The 15,619-nt window shown below is 39.7% G+C and overlaps 1 protein-coding gene across 1 annotated transcript; it reads left to right on the top strand.

The window, feature by feature from the left end:
* Positions 1–2,183: 2,183 nt before the first annotated feature.
* LOC121426018 (uncharacterized PE-PGRS family protein PE_PGRS54-like) lies at positions 2,184–11,233 on the top strand. The gene is made up of 12 exons (XM_041622147.1): positions 2,184–2,355; positions 3,261–3,356; positions 3,923–4,300; positions 4,711–4,794; positions 5,010–5,174; positions 6,117–6,215; positions 6,795–6,920; positions 7,990–8,216; positions 8,786–9,070; positions 9,987–10,237; positions 10,637–10,773; positions 11,229–11,233. The coding sequence occupies exons 1-12, from the start codon at positions 2,184–2,186 to the stop codon at positions 11,231–11,233; spliced, it is 2,025 nt and encodes a 674-aa protein (XP_041478081.1).
* The last annotated feature ends 4,386 nt before the right edge of the window (positions 11,234–15,619 follow it).

The raw sequence follows: 15,619 nt of genomic DNA on the forward strand, positions 1-15,619 counted from the left end.
CAATTTCCCTTACAGTGTTTGAGGTTATGATCTACAGATCCCCCCCCCCCCCCGACAACTAAGCACTTAATAAAATTATACTAGGTTTAATGATGATCATAAATCTATAAAGATTTTACAATGGGCCAACTCCATAAAATAACCTTTTGGTACGTCCAACCCCAATTTTTCTCAATTCTTTAGTTCATAAAATGACCCAAGTCATAATCATTGGACAGCATTACAGACTGTCAAAAGAACAAGAAATCAAGGGAAATTTCATTAAGATCCCACATACAGGAGGTCGGACATACATATTTTATGGAATTGCCCAAAAGCTGCATGCCTCTCTTGCAAAAGACAACCATCTTACAAGTACCCTATGATCTAGGATATTAATAACACAACTCTCCATCAAGAAACAGAGTGCCCCCATATTTAACAGAACTTATCAACAACAGGTTGTCAGAATTCTTTAAACAAAGTACCATGGCAATAAAATGATTAGGGAGATGGAGAGGGAGGCAGAGAATGCTAATGATATCTATTCTCTTCTCATCCATATAACATGCAACTCAGAATTCAGGAGATTGAGGCAGAGATTGATGATGTCTACTCCCTTTTCTTCCATATAACATGCAACTAAAGAATTGGAGAAACAGAGAGGGAGGTGGATTAAGCGATTAATAATGATGATCATTTGATGGAAAGATTACTAGAAGTGATAGACAGGCAGGGTGCTCTTGACAGACAACAGTTCATTTGTACCAGTACGAAGCTGTTGGCATATTTCTGGCCTACAGCTTAGCGCACAGAGGGCCTATGCCTCAGTTCCTTTTAGAACTTACATATAAGATGTTGAGTGGGGGGGTTGAAGCCAGAGCCTACCATCGATGACATTTGGAGATGAAGATGTCAGAGTGAAAATCTAAAAGTTCAAAGACTGTGCCAGTGTTGAACGGGATGCTCTCACATGAGCAGAGTGGGTGTGGAAGTGTTTACGCATTCAGGCAGCAGGATAGTCTAGGACATCATTAATTCGCTACCAACAAGCACGAAACAAGAATAAGGAGGCAATTGAGAGACTCGACTGGTCTCCAGTGTCTTGGTGTGACAGATGCCACGAAGGCCGACCCCTAGGTATTGGAAGAGTCTTTCACCCCTACCAGACAGCAGTCTCTGAAATAGAGAACCTATTTCATGTGTAGTTCTCAACTGAGGGGAGTAACAGAAGGCATCAACCAGGATACCTTGTCTTGGCTTCTGTCGGCAGCCAGTCATTGAGTTCAGGCATCGGGGATACTTGGCAGAGGAAAATTGTCTGACGACAGTTTCCATTTGTCGATACTTGTTCTCTGACTCTCCAACTGCCCATTCTACCATCCTATGAACTGTTCAGGGTCACTGCGATTAAGCAAAGTACATTCACAGTAGAGTAGTAGAACCAACAATTATTCATCCTTCTGATGGATTTTAAACTTTAAGAGATCACATAATTGGTAGAAAATCAGATTACATTCTGAGTTTTATCATGTCAAGTATAATTGGTCGCAGAAGTCGTCATTAATTAATGGTTTTAAGGAAAAAAAGACATAATTGTCAAACTGATCTTTTTTTGTTCCAACTGATGCAGAGGAAAATCAGCCATGCATAAAGGATGGCTATCAGGTGAAAGGCTTTCCTTTCGTTCTCGAATTAGATTCTAATGAAGTAGCAGCTGATTTGTCTAAAATAAGTGGCAGAAGACAAATTTCAGATGTCATTGGACTGGTACATTTCATGCTATTAGATGCAGACATGTGGCCTGCATTGTCATTTCATTTTATATACACTTGTGAACTCTTGACAGTAAAATAAGACGTCTTGGATACATAATATACAAAGAACCTGAAGTTTATATTCTGATATATGTTCACATTATGAATACAATTGTGCCTTTTTTTTCTTGAAGGACAAGACGCTGGCCGGAGGCTCTGTCTAGTCGGGCACTGTTTCCGACATCCAGAGCTGAGCATGAAGAAGCTCTTACTTTGGTGGGGGATGAGGAGGTGGTTGGTGACGTATATTTTTGTGCATTATTTTTTTCATGTTTTATAAATGTGATTTTGTTAATTTTGGAAATGGGAACACTGGCATATTAACTGTGTGCTTCTACATTATGAGATTAATGATGATGATATCCCTTCTGTTCTCTTCCAGACAACATGCAACAGCAGGAAGATGGGGTAAGTGGTACATGTAGGAGTGGAAGGAGACGACGAGGAGCAGGTGGGAGGTGGGATGGGAGTGGTAGGGGAGGTGCTGGGGAGCAGGGAGAGGAGGATCTGGGGGTAATGGAGGTTGGGGCGGAGGAGGTGGTTGGAGTGGGCAAGGGAGGTGGTGGGGTTTAGGGGGAGGACCCCTGGGGAGTTAGGCTTTAGACTGTATGCTATTAGGGAGGAGGTAGAGGTCGAGGAGGTTGAGGAGGAGCAGGGGGGAACCCAACAGATTTTTTTTTATTCGTAGGGCAATGGTGATGGTGGAGTGGGTGGGAGTGGGTGTGAAGGGATTTGTAGTTAATTATTTTAATTAGACATTTATTAGGGTATCACCCAAGTGAGCAATCTGTTTCTGGAGCTTTTTTTGTTGCCACCAATTTTATTATTTTCTTTAGCATAAATTTAGGTACATTTAAACATTTATCACAAGCAAGCCATTGTGGTTATATTTTGGGGGGGCCATGTATAATAAGTTTTAATCCATGTGATAAATACAACTTCCTGGAGCTATTTTATTTTGCTGACTTTTGTAACTAATGTTATTATATCATTTTTACAAATGTAAAATACTTTTGTGTACTATTTTTTAAATGTTTTATGTAGGTAAATTTTGTTCAGGTTGGACCTGGTAAAAGGGTCATAAGTGTGTGCTCCTACATTATGAGATAAATAACGATGATTATTTTGTTCTCTTCAACTTTAAATCTATTACTGTATCTTTTTGAAATTTTTCAGATGCTTTGTATTTAAGTCATATATTTTTTGACAATTTTTAGATTGATTTCTAAATGATTGCAATTATGTTTTGATGTTTATAATCTTTGTTCCTCAATATCTTGTTTGATGCTTTTTTTCTTTATTCTTTATTTTGTTTATTTTTCTTATTCTTCTTTTCTTAATACTTTGAAATACATAGCACTTAATGAGTGTTTTTTTTATGTTTTATCTTGGTGATTTTGTTCATTTTGGAACTGGTAACATTGTCATATTAACTCTGTGCTTCTATGATCTGTTCTCTTTCAGATAACATGCAGCAAGAAATACACAGGATGGAGAGGAAGATGGAGGCCAGAGAGCTGGTTGGAGGTGTGGCGGAGGGAGCTGGGTTGGGAGTAGGGGGTGAGGGGGAGCAGGGAGGGGAGGAGGAGCGCAATTTCGTCATGATGTGACTTTTTCACAATTGCTATATATTTTTGTGTATTTGTTTATGTTTTATATAGGAAAGTTTTGTTCAGGTTTGACCTGGTAACATAGTGATATAAGTGTGTGCTCCTAAATTACCAGATTAATGATTGATAATAATGACTATTCTGTTCTCTTCAATTTCCAATCTACTACTGTATCTTTTTTATATTTTTCAGGTGTTTTGTATATAAGTCATATTTTTTGACAATTTTTAGAATGAATTCTGAATGATTGCAAAAATAATATTTTGACCTTCATAATCTTCATTCATATAATAATCTTGTCTTGTGCTTTTTTCTTTAATTTTTGTTTTATTCTTTATTTTCTTCATTTTTCTTTACTTCTTAATGCTTGCAAACATATAGCACTGAATGAATGTGTGTATTTTTCATGTTTTATCTGGGTGATTTTGTTCAGCTTGGAACTGGTAACATTGTGATGTTGACTTTATGCTCTGGTAATATGAGATTAATAATGATATCTATTCTCTTCTCTTCAAGATAACATCCAACGGCAGCGTGCGGAGGACATGGAACAGGTGGGAGGTGGGATGGGAGTGGTGGGGGAGGTGCTGGGGGAGCAGGGAGGGGAGGATCTGGGGGTAATGGAGGTTGGGGCGGAGGAGGTGGTTGAGGAGGTGGTAGGGGAGGAGGTTGGAGAGGGCGTGGAGGGGGAGGAGTGGCTTGCATGGGCAAGGGAGGTGGTGGGGTTTAGGGGGAGGACCCCGAGGGAGTTAGGGTTTAGGATGTATGTGATAAGGGAGGAGGTAGAGGTGGAAGAGGTTTTGGAGGAGCAGGGGGTTGTGGAGGTAAGGAGGGAACCCAATAGATTTTTTGTTGTTCGCAGGGCCATGGTGATGGTGGAGTGGGTGAGAGTGGGTGTGAGGGAGATTTGGGGGTTTGTAGTTAATTATTTTAATTAGACGTTTATTAGGGTATCACCCATGTGAGCAATATGTTTCTGGAGCTTTTTTGTTGTTGCCACTAATTTTATTATTTTTCATTTTTCTGTTACATATAGCATTGGCTGCCAATTAGGGCAAGGTTTTTCTATAGCATAAATTTTCGTACATTTAAAAAATTTATTTATTACAAGCAAGCCATTGTGATTATTTTTTGGGGGGCATGTAATTATAAGTTTTTTCCATGTGATTTTACTGATTTTTGCAACTAATTTTATTATGTCATTTATTACGAATGTAAAATACTTTTAAGTATTAGAGGAAGAGAAGAGGATGTCATATTAACTGTGTGCTTTTTATGATAATACCTGTTCTATTCTCTTCCAGATAAAAGGCAGCAAGAAATCAGAAGAATGGAGAGGGATGGAGGAGAGGAGGCCAGAGAGCTGGTTGGAGGTGTGGCGGAGGGAGGTGGGTTGGGAGTACGGGGTGAGGGGGAGCAGGGAGGGGAGGAGGAACGCAATTTTATCATGTGATTTTTTCACAATTGTTATATATTTTCGTGCATTTTTTTTCATGTTTTATAAATGTGATTTTGTTAATTTTGGAAATGGGAACACTGTCATATTAACTGTGTGCTTCTACATTATGAGATTAATAATGATATCCCTTCTGTTCTCTTCCAGACAACATGCAACAGCAGGAAGATGGGGTAAGTGGTACATGTAGGAGTGGAAGGAGACAAGGAGGAGCAGGTGGGCGGTGGGATGGGAGTGGTAGGGGAGGTGCTGGGGAGCAGGGAGAGGAGGATCTGGGGGTTAATGGAGGTTGGGGCGGAGGAGGTGGTTGGAGTGGGCAAGGGAGGTGGTGGGGTTTAGGGGAGGACCCCTGGGGAGTTAGGCTTTAGACTGTATGCTATTAGGGAGGAGGTAGAGGTCGAGGAGGTTGAGGAGGAGCAGGGGGTCGTGGAGTTAAGGGGGGAACCCAACAGATTTTTTTTTATTCGTAGGGCAATGGTGATGGTGGAGTGGGTGGGAGCGGGTGTGAGGGGGATTTGGGGGTTTGTAGTTAATTATTTTAATTAGACGTTTATTAGGGTATCACCCAAGTGAGCAATCTGTTTCTGGAGCTTTTTTTGTTGCCACCAATTTTATTATTTTCTTTAGCATAAATTTAGGTACATTTAAACATTTATCACAAGCAAGCCATTGTGGTTATATTTTTGGGGGGCCATGTATAATAAGTTTTAATCCATGTGATAAATACAACTTCCTGGAGCTATTTTATTTTGCTGACTTTTGTAACTAATGTTATTATATCATTTTTACAAATGTAAAATACTTTTGTGTACTATTTTTAAATGTTTTATGTAGGTAAATTTTGTTCAGGTTGGACCTGGTAAAAGGGTCATAAGTGTGTGCTCCTACATTATGAGATAAATAACGATGATTATTTTGTTCTCTTCAACTTTAAATCTATTACTGTATCTTTTTGAAATTTTTCAGATGCTTTGTATTTAAGTCATATATTTTTTTGACAATTTTTAGATTGATTTCTAAATGATTGCAATTATGTTTTGATGTTTATAATCTTTGTTCCTCAATATCTTGTTTGATGCTTTTTTTCTTTATTCTTTATTTTGTTTATTTTTCTTATTCTTCTTTTCTTAATACTTTGAAATACATAGCACTTAATGAGTGTTTTTTTATGTTTTATCTTGGTGATTTTGTTCATTTTGGAACTGGTAACATTGTCATATTAACTCTGTGCTTCTATGATCTGTTCTCTTTCAGATAACATGCAGCAAGAAATACACAGGATGGAGAGGAAGAAGATGGAGGCCAGAGAGCTGGTTGGAGGTGTGGCGGAGGGAGCTGGGTTGGGAGTAGGGGGTGAGGGGGAGTAGGGAGGGGAGGAGGAGCGCAATTTCGTCATGATGTGACTTTTTCACAATTGCTATATATTTTTGTGTATTTGTTTATGTTTTATATAGGAAAGTTTTGTTCAGGTTTGACCTGGTAACATAGTGATATAAGTGTGTGCTCCTAAATTACCAGATTAATGATTAATAATAATGACTATTCTGTTCTCTTCAATTTCCAATCTACTACTGTATCTTTTTTATATTTTTCAGGTGTTTTGTATATAAGTCATATATTTTTTGACAATTTTTAGAATGAATTCTGAATGATTGCAAAAATAATGTTTTGACCTTCATAATCTTCATTCATATAATAATCTTGTCTTATGCTTTTTTCTTTAATTTTTGTTTTATTCTTTATTTTCTTCATTTTTCTTTACTTTTTTTCTTAATGCTTGCAAACATATAGCACTGAATGAATGTGTGTATTTTTCATGTTTTATCTGGGTGATTTTGTTCAGCTTGGAACTGGTAACATTGTGATGTTGACTTTATGCTCCGGTAATATGAGATTAATAATGATAATGATATCTATTCTCTTCTCTTCCAGATAACATCCAACGGCGCGAGCTGAGGACATGGAACAGGTGGGATGGGAGTGGTGGGGGAGGTGCTGGGGGAGCAGGGAGGGGAGGATCTGGGGGTAATGGAGGTTGGGGCGGAGGTGGTTGGGGAGGTGGGAGGGAGGAGGTGGTTGGAGTGGGCGGGGAGGGGGAGGTTGGGGGGAGGAGTGGCGGGCGTGGGCAAGGGAGGTGGTGGGGTTTAGGGGGAGGACCGCGACTGAGCTCGGATTTAGGTTATATGTGATTAGGGAGGAGGTAGAGGTGGAGGAGGTTTTGGAGGAGCAGGGGGTTGTGGAGGTAAGGGGGGAACCAAACAGATTTTTTTTTATTCGTAGGGCAATGGTGATGGTGGAGTGGGTGTGAGGGGGATTTTGGGGTTTGTAGTTAATTATTTTAATTAGACGTCTATTAGGGTATCACCCAAGTGAGCAATATGTCTCTGGAGCATTTTTTGTTTTTTATTATTTTTCATTTTTCTATTACATATAGCATTGGCTGCCAATTAGGGCAAGATTTTTTCTATTGCATAAATTTTCGTACATTTAAAAAATTTATTTATTACAAGCAAGCCATTGTGATTATTTTGGGGGGCCATGTAATTATAAGTTTCTATCCATGTGATAAATATATATTAGTGGAGCTATATTATTTTACTGATTTTTGCAACTAATTTTACTATGTCATTTTTACAAATGTAAAGTATTTTTGTGTATTATTTTTTAATGTTTTATATAGGTAAATTCTGTTGAGGTTTGACATGGTAACATATTCATATAAGTGTGTGCTCCTACGTTATGAGATTAATAATAATGACTATTCTATTCTCTTAAATTTTGAATCTATTACTGTATCTTTTTTTATACTTTTTAGGTGTTTGGTATTTGAGTTATATATTTTTTGACAATTTTTAGATTGAATTCTATATGATTGCAATAATGTTTTGACTTACATAATCTTTGTTCATAAATATCTGGTTTCATGCTTTTCTTTATTTTTTCTTCATTCTTTATTTTCCTTATTTTCCTTTTTTTTATTAATGCTTTGAAACATACATGTATAGTGCTTTGTAATGAATGTGTTTTTTTCATGTTTTATCTAGGTGATTTTGTTCATTTTGGAACTGGTAACACCGTCATATTAACTGTGTGCTTCTATGATAACATTTATTCTAATCTCTTCAAGATAACATGCAGCAAGTATTACAAGAGATGGAAGGAGAGTTAGAGGAAATGGACGGAGGAGAGGCAGAGATGGAGGAGGCCGGAGAGCAGGAAGAGGTTGGAGGTGTGATGGAGGGAGGTGGGTTAGGAGTAGGGGGTGAGGGGGAGCAGGGAAGGGAGGAGTGGGATGTGGTGGTGCCGGAGGTTGGGGCCGAGGAGGTGGTGGGGGATATGGGAGGTGAGGAGGTGGTTGGTGACAGGGGAGTGGGCGGGGGGTAGGAGTGGGCAAGGGCGGTGGTGGGGTTTAGGGGGAGGATCCCGCAACAATTAAGATTTAGATTGTATGTGATTAGGGAGGAGGGTAAGGAGTAGGGGCTAGAGGAGCTAAGGGGGGTGGCAAATAGATTTTTTTTTATTTGTAGGGCCGTGGTGATGGTGGAGTGGGTGGGAGCGGGTGTGAGGGGGGTTTGTAGTTAATTATTTCAATTAGACGTTTATTAGGGTATCACCCATGTGAGCAATATGTTTCTGGAGCTTTTTTTTGTTGCCACTTATTTTATTATTTTCTTTAGCATAAATTTTGGTAAATTGATTGTGTTCTGAATTTTTTCATATTTTACATTTCAATTCCTGAATATATTGTATTATTCTTTTTTAAAAATGCTTTGAAATGTAAAGCACTTGATAAATTTTGTGTATTTTTCATGTTTTATCTGGGTGATTTTGTTCAGCTTGGAACTGGTAATATTGTGATGTTGACTTTGTGCTCCTGTAATGAGATTAATAATGATAATGATATCTATTCTTTTCTCTTCCAGACAATATGCAACATCGAGAAGGAGCTGTGGAGGAGGACCCGGAGCAGGTGGGAGGTGGTTTGGGAGTGGTGGGGGAGGTGCTGGGGGAGCAGGGAGGGGAGGATTGGTGGAGGAGGTGGTGGGGGGAGAGGTTGGAGAGGGCGTGGAGGGGGAGGAGTGGCGACGTGGGCAAGGGAGGTGGTGGGGTTTAGGGGGAGGACCCCGAGGGAGTTAGGATTTAGGCTTTATGTGATTAGGGAGGAGGTAGAGGTGGAAGAGGTTATGGAGGAGCAGGGGGTTGTGGAGGTAAGGGGGGAACCCAACAGATTTTTTTTTATTCGTAGGGCAATGGTGATGGTGGAGTGGGTGGGAGTGGGTGTGAGGGAGATTTGGGGGTTTGTAGTTAATTATTTTAATTAGACGTTTATTAGGGTATCACCCATGTGAGCAATATGTTTCTGGAGCTTTTTTGTTGTTGCCACTAATTTTATTATTTTTCATTTTTCTGTTACATAAAGCATTGGCTGCCAATTAAGGCAAGATTTTTTCGATAGCATAAATTTTGTACATTTAAAAATTTATTTATTACAAGCAAGCCATTGTGATTATTTTTTTGGGGGGCCATGTAATTATAAGTTTTTATCCATGTGATAAATATATATTAGTGGAGCTATATTATTTTACTGATTTTTGCAACTAATTTTACTATGTCATTTTTACAAATGTAAAGTATTTTTGTGTATTATTTTTTAATGTTTTATATAGGTAAATTCTGTTGAGGTTTGACATGGTAACATATTCATATAAGTGTGTGCTCCTACGTTATGAGATTAATAATAATGACTATTCTATTCTCTTAAATTTTGAATCTATTACTGTATCTTTTTGATATTTTTCATGTGTTTGGTATTTGAGTTATATATTTTTTGACAATTTTTAGATTGAATTCTATATGATTGCAATAATGTTTTGACTTACATAATCTTTGTTCATAAATATCTGGTTTCATGCTTTTCTTTATTTTTTCTTCATTCTTTATTTTCCTTATTTTCCTTTTTTTTATTAATGCTTTGAAACATACATGTATAGTGCTTTGTAATGAATGTGTTTTTTTCATGTTTTATCTAGGTGATTTTGTTCATTTTGGAACTGGTAACACCGTCATATTAACTGTGTGCTTCTATGATAATATTTATTCTAATCTCTTCCAGATAACATGCAGCAAGTATTAGAACATTTGGAAGGAGAGTTAGAGGAAATGGACGGAGGAGAGGCAGAGATGGAGGAGGCCGGAGAGCAGGAAGAGGTTGGAGGTGTGATGGAGGGAGGTGGGTTAGGAGTAGGGGGTGAGGGGGAGCAGGGAAGGGAGGAGGGGGAGCAGGGAAGGGAGGAGTGGGATGTGGTGGTGCCGGAGGTTGGGGCCAAGGAGGTGGTGGGCGATGTGGGCGGGGAGGAGGTAGTTGGTGACGGGGAGTGGGTTTTTTTGGGGGTTGGGGGGTTTCTATCTAATTTATTGCCAGTTCATAGTTCTTAGGGTTTGTTAGGGAATCACCCATGTGAGCAATATGTTTCTGGAGCTTTTTTTTCGTTGCCACTTATTTTATTATTTTCTTTAGCATAAATTTTGGTAAATTAATTGTGTTCTGAATTTTTTCATATTTTATATTTCAATTCCTGAATATATTGTATTATTCTTACTTTTTTAAAAATGCTTTGAAATGTAAAGCACTTGATAAATTTTGTGTATTTTTCATGTTTTATCTGGGTGATTTTGTTCAGCTTGGAACTGGTAATATTGTGATGTTGACTTTGTGCTTCTGTAATATGAGATTAATAATGATAATGATAATGATATCTATTTTTCTCTTACAGACAATATGCAACAGCGAGGAGCTGTGGAGGAGGACCCGAGCAGGTGGGAGGTGGGATGGGAGTGGTGGGGGAGGTGCTGGAGGAGCAGGGAGGATCTGGGGGTAGAGGAGGTTGGGGTGGAGGAGGTGGTTGGGGAGGTGGGTGGAGTAGGTGGGGAGGGGGAGGAGGTAGGGGGGGAGGAGTGGCGGGAGTGGGCAAGGGAGGTGGTGGGGTTTAGGGGGAGGACTCCGTTAGAACTAGGTTTTAGGATGTATGTAATACAAGAGGTGGAGGAGGTTGAGGAGGAGCAGGGGGTAGTGGAGGTAAGGGGGGAAGGCAATAGGTTTTTTTTTATTCGGAGGGCGGTGGTGATGGTGGAGTGGGTGGGAGCGGGTGTGAGGGGGATTTGGGGGTTTGTAGTTAATTATTCTAATTACACGTTTATCAGGGTTGAAGGTTTGAAATGGTAACATATTCATATAAGTATGTGCTCCTACATTTTGAGATTAATAATGACAATTCTGTTCTCTTAAATTTTGAATCTATTACTGTATCTTTTTGATATTTTTCATGTGTTTTGTATTTAAGTCATATATTTTTTGACAATTTTTAGATTGAATTCTAAATGATTGCAATAATGTTTTGACTTACATAATCTTTGTTCATATTCATGAATATCTTGTCTTATGTTTTTTTTTTCTTTTTCCTTAATATTTTTCTTTATTCTTTATTTCTTCATTATTTTTTTTTCTTCATGCTTGGAAAAATTTAGCGCTTAATGAATGTGTTTTTTCCCATGTTTTATCTAGGTGATTTTGTTCATTTTGGAATTGTCAACACTGTCACAGTAACTGTGTGCTTCTACATTATGAGATTAATAATGATAATGATATCTGTTCTCTTCCAGACAACATGCAAGGCTATCCAGATAGTTCAGGGGCATCCTACTGTTATCTTCTTCTTGCCTTCGAAAGTTTTATTTTATTTAAACGACCAGCCTGTCCTTAGCTAGCTTCCTCCTGAAGCCCCTTTTAGGCCCCCTGAGAGCTAGGGAAATAACCCTTCATGCCTCAATGTTTTTTTAACACTTAACCATTTATTGATCACCACTGCATCAGGACTTTTCTCCTTGTAATTTTCCTCTTCCCTGGCCATTTTTACGGGAATTTATGTGACCTTTTTAGTAACTAAGAATCAGGTGATCACTGTTGGGCAGTTTGCGTCACAGTCCTACATTGGATTTTTTTTTTTTGTTATGTGGTTTTTGGTAAAGGTGTAAGAATCCCGCAGGGACTATCAGCTTTCACTTCTCCATGTGAATACTTGCTCTTGATTAATACATTTTATCTCAATACTATGTATTTTTGCTTTAGGCCTTTCTGGTGAAGAAAAATGACTTTTTTCTTCCCATAAGTCATTGGCCTTCATTGCCAGCTCTCATGAGCTCCTTACTTTATAGGACATGCCACCTGAGACTACCTTGCTGGTCTAGCATAATGGGCAGATACATAGAGTTATTGATGTATGTAAGAATAGTCATACCTGATTTGGTTACAAGACGATTTGATGTATCTCCCATTGTCTCTCCTACACTGATAAGTAAGTCTTATCTTGGTTTTTAGGGATGTTTTGCCCGCTTTTCCCTCTTACCTACCATCGTTGGCTTTTTTAAATGTTTTATATAGGTGAATTTTGTTCAGGTTGGAATTGGTAACAGTCAAATTACTGTGTGCTCCTACATTTTGAGATTAATATTGATAATTTGTGAATGGGTTCTTTTTGTTTTTGTTGTTTCATATTTTTGTTGTGTAATTTTATGGCTGGAATTCTTTATACAAGTGAAAGCACTAATAAACAGTTGATTTGTATTGTTATCAATGAGGTACTGTATGTTTAATCTATTACTGTATCTTTTATGGATGGCCGAGGAGCCGTCTCTAGAGTGGTGTATGGTTGGGGAGGAATGGTGGATGACTGAGGAGGCGACTGTGGAGGAGGTCGAAGAGAAGGTCATGAAGGACGAGATCGTGGAGGTTGTGGAGTGGATAGCTGAGGAACTGGCTCAAGAGGAGTGGTGCATGGTTGAGGAGGAATGGTGGATGACTGAGGAGGCAGCTGTGGAGGAGGTCGAAGAGAAGGTCATGAAGGACGAGATCGTGGAGGTTGTGGAGTGGTGGATGGCTGAGGAACCGGCTCAAGAGGAGTGGTGTATGGTTGAGGAGGAATGGTGGATGACTGAGGAGGCGGCTGTGGAAGAGGTCGAAGAGAAGGTCACGAAGGACGAGATCGTGGAGGTTGTGGAGTGGTGGATGGCCGAGGAGCCAGCTCTAGAGTGGTGCATGGTTCAGGAGGAACGGTGGATGACTGAGGCAGCTATGGAGGAGAATGAGGTCATGTCGGACGAGGTCGTGGAAGAGGTTTGGGGAGGAAAGACTCTGAATCCGCTCAGCTAGAGTTCATGGCAGAAGAAGGTCCTGGAGGCTATTCAAACTAGGCCCACGCCAGCGCGTGAACGCGGAAGGTCAACTGGGGGGTGACCGGTGCTATGAATGCGGTGGGATTGGTCATTACAGGAATAAGTGTCCCTCCATCCAGGAGAATAGGGCCAAGGTACAAGTTTCCTTTGTACAAGACCAGGAGGAAAACTCCAGCGGGTCAGAGGAGGTGGCCAGCCCCAAGCCCACATCGCCACAGGCCGAATAGAGGGTCCAAAACTAGCAAGTAGCTCAGAGGAGCCACCCGTAGGCTCATCTGAAGGAGTAGTAGAGGGCGTGCCGGAACACCTGGGAGATGGGTGTACATGTACTTCTATTTTATTTTTTTTGGTTTGCTTTCTGTTTTTTCAAATATTTTTATGTTTCTGTGGACACTATTTTGATGTTGGCCAAGAGGCCAAGAGTATATAAGTTGATAGATATTTTCAATTAACAGGCAGATAGACAACACAATTCAGATCTCTGTTACTTTTATTCTTTGTCCGGGTTATGTTCCTGTTGAGTTACTATTGTATTGGAACTGATATTATTTCATATCGAATGTTGTAATGACCAAGTAAAAATACAGGAAAAAAAACAGATGTACATGGTAGAAACAAATTTCTGGCATAATCTTCATGGCATATCTATGCATACATGTAGATGTATTTGTTAATTGCACATTTATATTAAATGAGGCCTTTTTATTTTTACTTGCTTTGTGCATATATTTGAGTGATGAAATAAAAATCTAATATGTGAGAAGTAGGGACTAGGCCCTGCGTTGAATGGCAATCAGTACCTTGGTGCTTTTAATGTACTTTATTAATAAATAAATAAATGCGAGTCTTTGCTCGGAGGGGGGGTACTCGCCTTAATTTTTGGTACGGGTGTACCGCATAAGATTTTCAGATGGAACCCATAACCATACTATACAACTTTTACCTTGTTTTTACAACCCATCCCTACACCAAATTGCTGAAAAATCAGTAAAAATGGGACCCTTCCAAAATATTGAAATGAAAACTCGGCAAAAGTCTAAGAAAATGCGACCCATTGCAATACCAGAGTAGTGAAATAAGGGGTCATTCATATGGCTGAATTTGCAACCCAAACGGACGGCACATCCTTAGATAGATTTGCAAACACATTAAACGTTTTCAAAGTTACATGAAACTGCATATTTTCAGTTTGAATTTTAATATACAATATTTTCCATACGCAGTGTTTTTGAAATTCTATGTAAAAACCTGAAATAATCTATTGAATTAGAACACTAAGTTTCTGTGTATTCTGTTCTCTACAGATTCCAGAAAGCTGACATCTATTCGGCTGAAGCATGCATTGGGGGTACCGAAGAGTATCAATGGTCTTGAAGCATTGTGCATCACCATTCAAAGGTATGCATATCCTTGTAGATACGGTGACCTCATCAATGATTACATGTACGGTTGTCCTGTTCCTCAACTCTGCTTGACATTCAATTGGATGACCAACTTCATCTATGATAATCACAAGCACCTCATTGCCTCATTAGATCAGCCCTGGCTATCCCCACAGAACTTGAAGGCCTTTGCTGATGCCACACATAGGAAGGGTGCCGCTCAGAGCAATTGCTGGGGGTTTGTTGACGCAACTGTTCGGCCAATATGCAGGCCGAGCCAGCACCAGTAAAGCGATGTATACTGGGAATAAGACACTCCACAAGCTGAAGTATCAGTCGCTGACAACCCCCCAATGGCCTCATAGCCGATCTCTCTGGCCCAGTTAAAGGCAGGAGGGAAGACGCATTCCTTCTGCATGAATCTGGGCTTCTGACCGAGCTGGAGGCTAGATCCAGGGTACAGAGGGGAATACACTCTGTCTGAAAGGGGAATACACTCTGTCTGTAAGGGGATCCTGCATACCCATTACAACCACAACTTCAAGCACCCTTTCCAACTGTACGGATTATTCAAGAGCAGGAGGCATTTGATTCAGCCATGGCCAACGTATGCATCACGGTTGAGTGGTCCTTTGGCGAATCCTTAAGTTTACAGACTACATGAAGTCGCAGAAAGTGCCCCTGTGTGCATGTGGACCATTTTCAACTGTTTGATTTAATTTCTTTTGACATAGCAATTTAAGCTCTTGCTTTAAAGAGCAAGGCTCATGTGGACAGTTTTTTTTTATTTGCAATCATAATTCATATATTGGATGAATTTTGCATAACACACGAAACAAGGTCAACAGCCATCCAAGTCCACACTGTAAACAGCACGGTGGAATTTAGTAGAGATCTTATTCGTATGATAGGGCAATCAAGTTAGGGACTGATGCACAAACCTCTACCCTTAGGAAGGATGCTCTCAATGCCAAATTTGCAGCTGGGGCAGGTAGTGGACCTGTTAGATTGGAGCTGAAATGCCTCAAATTGGCTAGGATGGCTGAAAGTTTTTTTTAAAGAGATGAGGGACGAAGCCCGCCACCTATTGGGGGAATCAGATTGTGTCAACTGGATATGTGAACTAAACGCAAAGTGAATTGTCCT

The sequence above is a fragment of the Lytechinus variegatus genome, chromosome 13 (assembly GCF_018143015.1).
Source record: "Lytechinus variegatus isolate NC3 chromosome 13, Lvar_3.0, whole genome shotgun sequence".
Taxonomy (NCBI): domain Eukaryota; kingdom Metazoa; phylum Echinodermata; class Echinoidea; order Temnopleuroida; family Toxopneustidae; genus Lytechinus; species Lytechinus variegatus.